This window comes from Dermacentor variabilis, chromosome 1, assembly GCF_050947875.1.
Source record: "Dermacentor variabilis isolate Ectoservices chromosome 1, ASM5094787v1, whole genome shotgun sequence".
NCBI classification, from domain to species: Eukaryota; Metazoa; Arthropoda; class Arachnida; order Ixodida; family Ixodidae; genus Dermacentor; species Dermacentor variabilis.
Window position 1 is genome coordinate 160,574,406 of NC_134568.1, and position 10,271 is coordinate 160,584,676.

Sequence of the window (10,271 nt, forward strand, 5' to 3'; positions counted from 1 at the left end):
AGTAGGATGTTACGTTTTCTGTCATGATGTGGGTGCTATCGGTATCTACGGCTTCTTTCTGCATTTCCCTTTCAAGGCTACTTTGATACCTCTCCGTGGCCTCAATAGGGATCCTATGTGAAGGGAGCGTGCGCTTCGTCGTCGGTAGGCGCTCGACGACATTGTCGACTAGGGAGCCTCCCCCGCGGGGAGGAGGACATTGAGGCCCCCAATCGACGAACAGCCCCTTTAGACGGCACCGGCTGCCAAGGGAGCTGATATTGAGCCATGCACGCCATTAGAACCGCACCTGCAACCGTGTGCAATGCGATCGCACATATGAACATACGTGTCCTGATTGCCTTGTCTTGAGGTCATATAAACTATTTATTATGCAACTTTCTTTCCCTTTCCGGGATGAGTATCGAAATAAACTAACTGCGGCTGTGTAGTGTGCCTCTTTCTGTGTTCCCGTTATTCGTGCTATAACTGTTTAAGGCTAGTAGCGCCGCTCAGGACGAGCAAAAAAGGAAAGAGGTAGGGGTAATCAAAGGGAGCGGGAAACAGGGTTCACCCTGTTTTAGCGCTCACCCTGTTTTCCGCTCCCTTTGATTACCCCTACCTCTTTCCTTTTTTGCTCGTCCTGAGCGGCGCTACTAGCCTTAAACAGTTATGACATACCAACTCGCCCAAACTGCCACGCTTTTGTTATTCGTGCTGTTTGCAAAAGAATGTGTTCGTACCAACAAACTCGGCTAGCCACTATTCTGAAATAAAGACGTTTAGTCGCTTTCTATTATTATTACTATTATTTATTTATTTAGAAATACTGTAAGGCTTCTTACAGGCTCATACAGGAGTGGGTCACAATCAAAACAACAAAAAATTGTTGGTCAAAACAGAAGAAAGCAATGAAATACGCTAATTATTACAATTCAAAGATATAACAACCCGCCGTGTTTGCTCAGTGGCTAGGCGTTAGGCTGCTGAGCACGAGATCGCGGGATCGAATCCCGGCCACGACGGCCGCATTTCGGTGGGGGCGAAATGCGAAAACACCCGTGTACTTAGATTTAGGTGCACGTTAAAGAACCCTAGGTGGTCGAAATTTCCGGAGTCCTCCACTACGGCGTGCCTCATAATCAGAAAGTGGTTTTGGCACGTAAAACCCCATAATTTAATTTTTTAAAGATATAACATGAAAACAAAACGACAGACCAAAGCACACAGTGCAAGGCAGATAATGCAGGGAAGGGGTAAGAGCTACTAACTATTCAAATGAGGTGGGAAACAGCCAAAACACAGTTGCGCAACGCAACGTTCTAGCGAAGCAGTAAATAATCTGAAACAGACCTAATCATAAAAAAGTGCACGTATTCTGGTTGCAAATTGTTCGATGGAGTCAACATGTGCAATTGGTTTCGGCAGACGGTTCCAGGCTTCAATTGCAGATGGAAAAAATGAATATTTAAATTTGTTGCAACGCGCAGAAAACTGTCTGATGCACTTACGGTGATTTGTTCTTTCCGAATGTTGGAAGGGTGGCCTAGTGTACTTTGTTTTATCTACATTTATGTGCCCGTGATAAAGAAGGAAAAGGAACTTCATGGCAGCGATACGTCTTCCTGATAATAGAGTCGGGATATTTGCTTGTTCACGTAAAGCAGTGACGCTGTCGTATGGTGAGTGTCTGGAATAAATGAAATGGAGTGCCATGCGCTGTATTCTATCAAGTTTATCAATGAGGTAAGACTGCTGCAGGGACCATACAATGCTGGCATACTCAAGTATTGGCTGAACGAGGGTTTTGTACAGTCGCGATCAATTTGAAGGTGATCGCGCGAGCATCGACCGGCGGGCCTTCCAAGCAGCATAGCGGCCGATTCCGGAACTGCGAAGATAAAAATTCGCTGCCTTCTTCCCCTTTTATGCTCTTCCAGTCTGGAACCGTCACCCCCAAGACTAACTCGCAACATTTTTGTTTGTTTCCCTTTCATGGCAATGATGTGCGTGCGTTGATGTCTCATGCATATCTTGGCTAACAATGACGCCTCTGTGCAAAAGCTGATAAGGTAATCGAAATGAATTCGCAGGTTGTCTCGTGAAGGGCGACGGGAGTGACAGCTCTTCAGGGAACAGCAAAAGAGAGAGAGGGGAGCTATCTGATGCTTCCCTCTCGACTGACAACGATGACGTAATGTGGCGCTGCTCCTAGTTTCAGTCGCCGCTCGAACAATCACCTTCAAATTGATCGCGACTGTACGCAGTTAATTTGACATGGGATGGCGCTGTTGCACATGTGATATCAATGTGAGTGTCCCATTTGAGCGAGCTCGAGAATGTCACACCCAAATATTTTACAGTATCTGATCTTATTATAGCTGTGCCTCTTATGTTGTAAGTGAACATGTCAGGTACCTTTTTATGCGTAAAAGTGATGCATGCTGTTTTACTGATGTTGAACTTCATTCCCCACCTATCACACCAATTCGCAACGCTGTTTAGTGAGGTGTTTAGTTTAGTTTGATCATCCGCAGACCGAACAGTTGTGTAGACAACACAATCATCTGCAAAAAGACGTACGGTTACGTTAGGCTCAACACATGATGGGATGTCGGTGACATACACAAGAAAGAGCAATGGCCCCAGCACGGACCCCTGTGGCACACCAGAAAAGACTTCAAGGCTCTCTGACTCATTATTGTTTACAGATACATATTGTGATCTGAGTGTGAGGTAAGATGCTATCCACGCAACAGTGTTAGATGCAATGCCAATAAGTTTAAGTTTTTCGATCAGTTTACAGTGAGGCACGCGATCGAAGACTTTGGAGAAATTGAGGAATATGGCGTCTGCTTGTAGTCTGGAAGTAATTATTTCTGCAAATTCATGCGAAATTTCCAATAGCTGTGTCACTGTAGAAAGGCCCTTCCTGAAGCCATGCTGTATCGGGTATATCAGGTTATTGTTTTCTAAGTAACTAATAATGGATTTGTTGATAATGTGGTCCATTAATTTGCAACAGCAGCTTGCTAAAGAAATTGGTCGGTATGTGTCTATGTGCAACCTATTGCCACCTTTGCGAATCGGTATTACTTTTGCGACGAGCCAGTCTGAAAGTAATGCAGCTGCTTGAAGCGACGCCGTAAAAATACTGTGTAAGAACGGAGCTAGTTGGGCAGCAAATCGTTTTAGAAACGTATTTGAAATATTATCGGGGCCAGGCGTTTTTTTTTTGTGTCAATGTTCAAGAGCAGGTTCAGTATGCCTGGCTCAGTTATAACTACGTCAGGCATCGTTGAATCAGATGCAAACGAAACATTACTTGGAAGGGAAGAGCGTGTGAACACGGATTGGAAATGGGCATTAAGAGCGTTAGCAATAGTGTGTGCATCATGGGTAAGAGATCCTGCGATTTCAATTTGCACTATTGGGTTTTCAGGTTTTGACAGATAGCGCCAGAATTTGTGCGGCTGATTGTGCATGAAGTTCGTCAGAGTATTCGAGAAAAAGTTATCTCTCGATTTCTTTAATTCAGACCTCAATGCAGCCTAAAGATGCGCGATTTCCAGTGGGTTTTGTTTTTTTCCTGCGCATCCTTCGCATTTTTCTTTTCAAGTGGATGATACTGCGGGTAATCCAGGGTGTTTTTCTATTTGTTCGTTTACGTATTGTGGGGATAAAATTGTCTTCACAATGTTTTATGGCACCCTTAAATTTCGCCCACAATCCATTAACATCATATGAAGGCAGTGATGTGAAATCCTCAAACACAGTTTCTAAGTAATCTATGATGCTCACGTCATCTGCTCTTCTATAATCTTTAAGATCAATGTAAGGATGATCTTGGTGACCCGCCTGTGACGTTAGCCCAGAAAAGGTCAAGAAAATCATTTTATGATCAGAAATACCATCTTCTATGCTAATTTCTGGTTTGAGAGTGTTCGAGACAAATGCCAGGTCTAGCACTGATGCGGCGCCTTCCTGCTGCTTTGTTGGATGGTTAACTAGCTACGATAATGAGAAGCTACACATTATTTTCACTAATTGGTCGCAGCTTTCCTTTTCTCTAGCCCCAAACGTTAGGTTATCCCAGTCTATTCCTGCCAGATTGAAATCACCGGTTAATATCAGCTTGGTTCTGACATTTACCTTGGTATTGAGGAATCGTGCAATTGCATCATGTATTCGACGGAAGCGTTAGGACGCCTGTACACACCACCTATCAGAACAGACATTCCGCACACGTTAACGGTACACCAGATGCTTTCATGACCAGGTATGCCCTCGTGTTTTTGAAATAAAAAGCTATTTTTTATTACTAGGGCTACGCCCCCACCGCGACCGTCACGGTCTGTGCGAAGGAGGCTATAAGCCACTGGAGCTACTTCAGGGTCATGAATGTCGGGGTGCAGCCAGGTTTCAGTAATTACCATGATGTCAGGAGAGTACAACAAGACAATTTCTTCTAATTTTTCTCTTTTGTTCACAATGCTACGTGCATTAAGGCATATTAATGTCAAGGGGCTTGTGTTTTGCGGTCATTTATTAGTTCCGGGCAGAGCAGCGTCAACGTGTGTATGCTTAATCACAGTTCTTCTATTTTTCTCGCCGTCCCACGCCTACCAGCGGTTGCCCATTTTCATTTTATCAAACCGAAGGCTCACCTTTTCACCTTTCGCGCAATCAACCTTCGACGACTGCCACAACTTTTTCCGCACTTCCCGAACAGCTGGCGAAAAATCCTCAGAAATGGATATGGTATTGGTTTTCAATTTGAAACAGCTACGAAGGGCGGCAGCTTTTTCATAGAAGTCATACAAGCGTAGTATTACTGGTCGTTCTTTGTTCTTAATCTTTCTAGCAATGCGATTAATGCGTTCGAGTGATCGCACCTCTACCTCGAGCTTTTCCTTAAATATGCTCTCCGTGACATGTTCTGCCAATGATGTGTTAGTTTCATCATTGTCTTCCTTTAGACCAAAGATGACAATGTTATTGCGGCGGCTCCGATTTTCTAGATCATCCAGTTTTTTGGCCATGTGTGACACTTCTTTCTGCACGGCCGTAATTGCTACTTCACACTTGTCTACCTTCTCCTGGTAAAGTTTAAGTGATGCGAGTGCTCCTTCAATTTCTGTCAGCCTAGTCTGCACATTAAGTAATCCGGTCTGAAGAAGCGTTTGAGACGCCTGAATTTCAGTAACCTCGTCAATCTTAAGCCCAGGTTGTGGTGTTGTATGGTGGTGGTGTTGTTGCGGGTGGGGTTAACATGGCAGACCTGGCCAGCAATTGCTCCGATTGATCCTCTCTTGCTGCGTCAAATATATCACCATCAGTCCTGTCTCTCGCAGAAGTGTGAGAAGAATGCGTGACACTTCCACTGCAGTTCTTTTGACAGTTCTTTTTGTGAACGGGCGAGCGCGGATGCGCATGTCGGCGCTTTAGCAGACGCGCGGAAGAGGAAGCTGTCGAACAGGGATGTGCAGCGATTTGGCCGTAAGAGTATAGCCTCAACTATAGGTGCATGGCGTGCGATCATGCTGTCAGTTGGCTGCACTTTTTTTCGTTTCTTGTCGTTTTATCCGAGATTTGCTTCATCCTCGCTCTCATACGACTCCGTAAGTTATATGCGCTGCCACTTAGGCTGCATCCATGTCTCACCGCAAGGACTTTTTGGATAAGAAATTACGTACGGACAGCGTAGCTCAGTGAAGCCCACCTTTGATCACTTAAAGAAAAAAAAAAAACAATTCACACTTCCCCAATAGTATCGTGGTCTTCTAGGTCCACCATTGCCGATCTAGAAAGGATCACCAGAGAGAGAAATGTCTGAATTGAAAAAACAAAGTGCGTGCACCTTACGCACGGAAAATAACAGCTTTCATTTTAATTCCATTTACTTTGTTTAAACTATGGAGGGTTATTAGACAATAGTTCAAGTACGAGCATGGGACCGAATATATACTAATGGCATCGGCATATCTAACATTAGTGGCCGCCGTGGTTCAGTAGCCATCACGTTCTGCTGCTGATGACAAGGTTCCATTCCCTGGTAGCGGCGACCGCATTGCGATGGGGGCGGAATTAATGCCGCAGAACGCCCGTCGCGTACCGTGCTTTGAGTGCACATAAGGAGCCCCAAGCTGTCAAAATTATTCGAAAGCTCCCCACGATGGGCCACGAGGGGCGCCACAGTGAGAAATTATAGATTAATGTGGGGTTAGCTGCAGCTAACCTCAATTTGACAACGAGCAGCCAATATATGCATGGGTTGCGCGTGGCTACGTTCTCCTCGAGCACAAGACTATTTTGCAGCTTCATAGCGCAGCTTCATGACAGAGGAAGAACAAAGTGCAGCGCGATAAGGGAATGGTGTCACACAACTGTTGTTTATTTGGCACGTTTCAGATCATGCCATCTGCCTCAACGAACAGTGTCGCCTGCATGAGAGCGTACGCTGCAAGAGAGATGTGGCGCTTCAGTTCTTCCGCGGCATTCGCCTCGTCCTGCTGCACGAGCATTCGCAGCCGGTCGAGCTTGTCTCGGACGACTGGGAAGGCCACGATCCTCTCATGGTTGGTGTCCGACTGGCCGAAGATGACATTCCTGCGGGCGAGAATCGCGAGAGGCACGGTTACAAAACGCAGAACTCGCGTCGCGTGATGCCAGAATACGCAGCGACTTCCGCACAGACGGAGTGTGTGCCATCAACGCAGCCGAACTTAATTGAAACATCCTTTCGCGAAGGGTTTCTCGGCGTTCCATGATTGACTCACCAGCTTGAATAGAGACAACTGCAGTGGCGAAGAAAGTAACGCACATATTCGAAAACGTCCGCATCGTTTGTCTGAAAAATAATTCGGTAATAGGACGCTTCGTGGCTAAGGCATTGGCCGAAAAATGTCAACAGATCAGTGGGAGTGGTGCTATATTGTTAAGCATTTACTTCAACCGCTTCCGTTATGTGACTGAAACCGGCAATTAGGGAACGCACGAATAATCTGGACAGAGGCTACAGAAGCATTGTCTCTGCGCCCCTGCACCCACTCCTGCAGAAAAACCTACGCAATTCCAAAATGTCGGGAGAGACTTCATGAAATTATTTATTCGAGTACTGTCTGTTTCAGTTCTATCGTGTGGCCACATATTTCTGATGCTTGCTTACGTCATGCGACGAGTCACATCTGCATATATCATTAAATTGATTCCTGCATTATATCAGTACATATGGTCAAACAAGACACGCAGTGACGAAACCAATCTCTATTCTTTTGCAGCGCCACTATGTGCGGGGCCACGGCACCGATTTGGTGGCACCAGAGTAACGATCATCCTGAGCACAGTTGGGACGTGCTCTTACACCAAGTATTGCCAAGCAAAAGGGAATAGGTTTGGGCATGTTGGTTGTTCATCGTGATACAAGTAACATAGCGCAGTAAGGACGAGGGGCAAGTCGAGACAGGATAAGCGCCAAGATACGTACTGCAGTCTCACCAAGACACAGCCAAGACGGGGCGATCGGTCTGCCCATTGCACGTATGTACCAACCTCAGTTTTCCCGGAGCTGTGGAGTTCTCTACTTCTTGAACGAAGCTGCGCTGCAAGCCCATCATCTTGTCGTTGTACCGTCGAACCTCCAGGGGGCTTGAAAGAAGGGTGAAATGCAAAGCACGGAACAACGTGAGCGCATATCTAAGATCAACCATGTTAGCCCTCCTAGGAGCACGCTAGATCATGCGGGGGAATGGGTTATATTCTGACGACAAACAAGTGCATGTCAATGTAAGGGCGGAGGCACAGATTATAATTGCTCTGGAGCATCCGCATGCTAGTGGATGGACCGATGAACATTACTTTAATTTTTTTTCCAATACAAACAGGTACGACCTCTTGTTTATCATCTGATGAGGAAGAGAAGGCGTATTTGGATGGGGGCGTCAAAAGTGTGCACGGAGGGATGCATTCGTGCACAACTATGAGCACAAATTCCCACATTTGTGAAGGCGCATTCGCCTATTGTTCTCATTCTGCTTCAGGCAGAAAAGAAATAAAGATGCAATTACTACAACCAGAAGTCTGAAACTCGCTGTAAGTATGCAGGCTATATAAGCACAAAGTCGCCCACCCGTATTTTTGAAAACCCTTCAACACTATACAAGGTGCAAAAGGCTTGTCGCGAACTTTGAGAGTCCTCTGGGCGAACACATTCGGTCCATTTGCCATTCTGTGACTGCACCATCGTCTGCTTGGTGTTTTTCAAGCTAAGCTTGTATTGGCTCACAAGTGACATTGTCGCGGTCACGCAAAAAAATAATAAAACTGAGAAAACAGTTGCTCCCAGAGCAGAGCAGCTGTGGCAAAGGGTTTGATAAGCTGAAAGCTGTGCCGGCGCCGGAGAGTGATTCATTAGCAAGGGTTCCAGCTGCATAGGCGCGCGCTCACGCCACTCTCTCAGCCAATCAGATCCGTTTCGCTTCCACCGGGAAGGGAAAGGGCAGGAAAAGGTTTCGCGCGCGCTGCGCCGGCTTCGTTTCCGTTCAGTTCTGTCTCGGAAAACGGGCGGGACGCCCACGCGTTGTGCTCTCCTCCAAGGAACAGGCAGCATGCGAAAAGCGGCGGCGAGAACTCGCCCGCGAAAGGGCTCGTCGTTGGCGCACCGATCCAGCCGTTAGAGCCGCCCGAGCCCAGGTAATCCGACAGCAGCGAGAAGAAGATCCCGAGCTGGAGGGAGCGGGAGGCCGAAGCCATCCGGCACCTGTGGGTTACTGAACCGTGACGAACGTCAAGTGCACGCAGAACAAGTTTCGCTCACCCCCGTTTTCCGGTAGGGGAAATGTTCAAATTTTTTTGAACAACCCGCATTCGCTCCTCGGCTGCTTACTCGCTGACCATACACAGCGCTAAAGCACTTTCCTTCTTTCGGCTACTGCACCTCGTTCTGCGCAGCCAGTGGAATACCACGGCTCCTATAGGTACGCCGCTTACGTGACGAATCTCTGTAGGGCAGAAGACTGGGTAATTGTTGCGAACGATATCCTAGCTCATAGCGCCTTTTCGCAGCGAAAAAAGTGAAGAGGTCAACATTTTTTTTTATTGTACTAACGTAGGGATGTTGTGCTGGACAGATGAGTAGGTGCTTAAATCATTTCCTGTATGTTTTACAACGCAAATGTGATTGAGCCATAATGAAGAACAATAGATGTAGTAGCGGTCTCAGTGTGCAATACAAGCATGCCATTTATGCTTGTCCTTATACGTCATATGGGGCTTGCACAAAGGTGAAAAGAGAAATCGGCTGATGCGACTTACTTCTTGATGTCTACTCTGTGGAGCTCTGCCTCGAAGTTGTTCAGGTACATCGTGAAACGCTTGACGGCTAAACTAAGGGTATCTGCGAAACAGAAGGGACGAGAAGGCGTAGGGTGATCACTTGCTCTGAATCCTCTACAACGCCTCGTTAAACTAAATGAATCAGCAAATTCAATGGAATTAGCGCAAATATTGCCAAAAAGGATCCTCGTCCTTTTTTTTTTAATTTGGCACAAATTGTTTGTTATTCCTAGCACTATATGTTTATGCCGGTAAGCAACAAACCACTGCAAACTTTGGGTCAGAGAATAGTAGCACTTGTCAGAAACAATGCAGCAAAGCTTTCGTCACGTGGCATTGCTTATAATAGTTTATGAGCAGTCTTTTTATGATATGCCCTTTATAGTATCGCGTCCCCTCAATATGCCCTGTAATGGAAGGACCCTTAAGCGTAAATAAATGACGAAGAGCTATATAGGCTGCGGGGGAGACCTACTTTATTAGTTACGCTTCTCCGCTGCTGATAATTATCACCTTTACGTATGTACGTGTTTGCATGTGCCTCTCTCACAATCCAAGTCTTTTAGCGCATTTACGCTCAGTATGAATTACCAACCCGACCGAGCAGCAGCAATGCTTCTAGTTTCGCTTGGTAGTTGCCTGGCAAAAGTCAAGAAGTTAGCTTGCGTGAAAAAGTTATTAGTGAGCTACAGAAATAGAGACGATAACAGGTGTTATCGGCCACGCATGAAAAAATAAATAAACTCAAGGATATGCTTGGTACTGCGCAAGCGCAGTGCTGCTAAAGCTGTTTTGTGCGCTAGCTGCTTGCGTACGGCATTCCTAAAGCTCAATTAACTGTATGCAGCCACTAATTCCCGACATTTAATAAAATAACGAACCATAATGGTCAAGTCTTTTTTTTAACTTTATTTCATACTCGGGTATATCTTTTAATCTACTCTGTATTCGTATAGCTT

General features: G+C 46.0%; 1 protein-coding gene across 1 annotated transcript in view; it reads right to left on the reverse strand.

Annotated features, from left to right (window-relative positions):
* Positions 1-6,362: 6,362 nt before the first annotated feature.
* Positions 6,363-10,271, reverse strand: part of LOC142587582 (N-acetylated-alpha-linked acidic dipeptidase 2-like) — an 84,701-nt gene continuing 80,792 nt past the window's right edge. The window contains exons 16-18 of the mRNA XM_075698699.1: positions 9,292-9,373; positions 7,531-7,626; positions 6,363-6,588 (exon numbers count right to left, since the gene is read on the reverse strand). Coding sequence (XP_075554814.1) covers positions 6,387-6,588; positions 7,531-7,626; positions 9,292-9,373 — 380 coding nt within the window. The 3' untranslated portion in view covers positions 6,363-6,386. The remainder of the gene's footprint in view (positions 6,589-7,530; positions 7,627-9,291; positions 9,374-10,271) is intronic.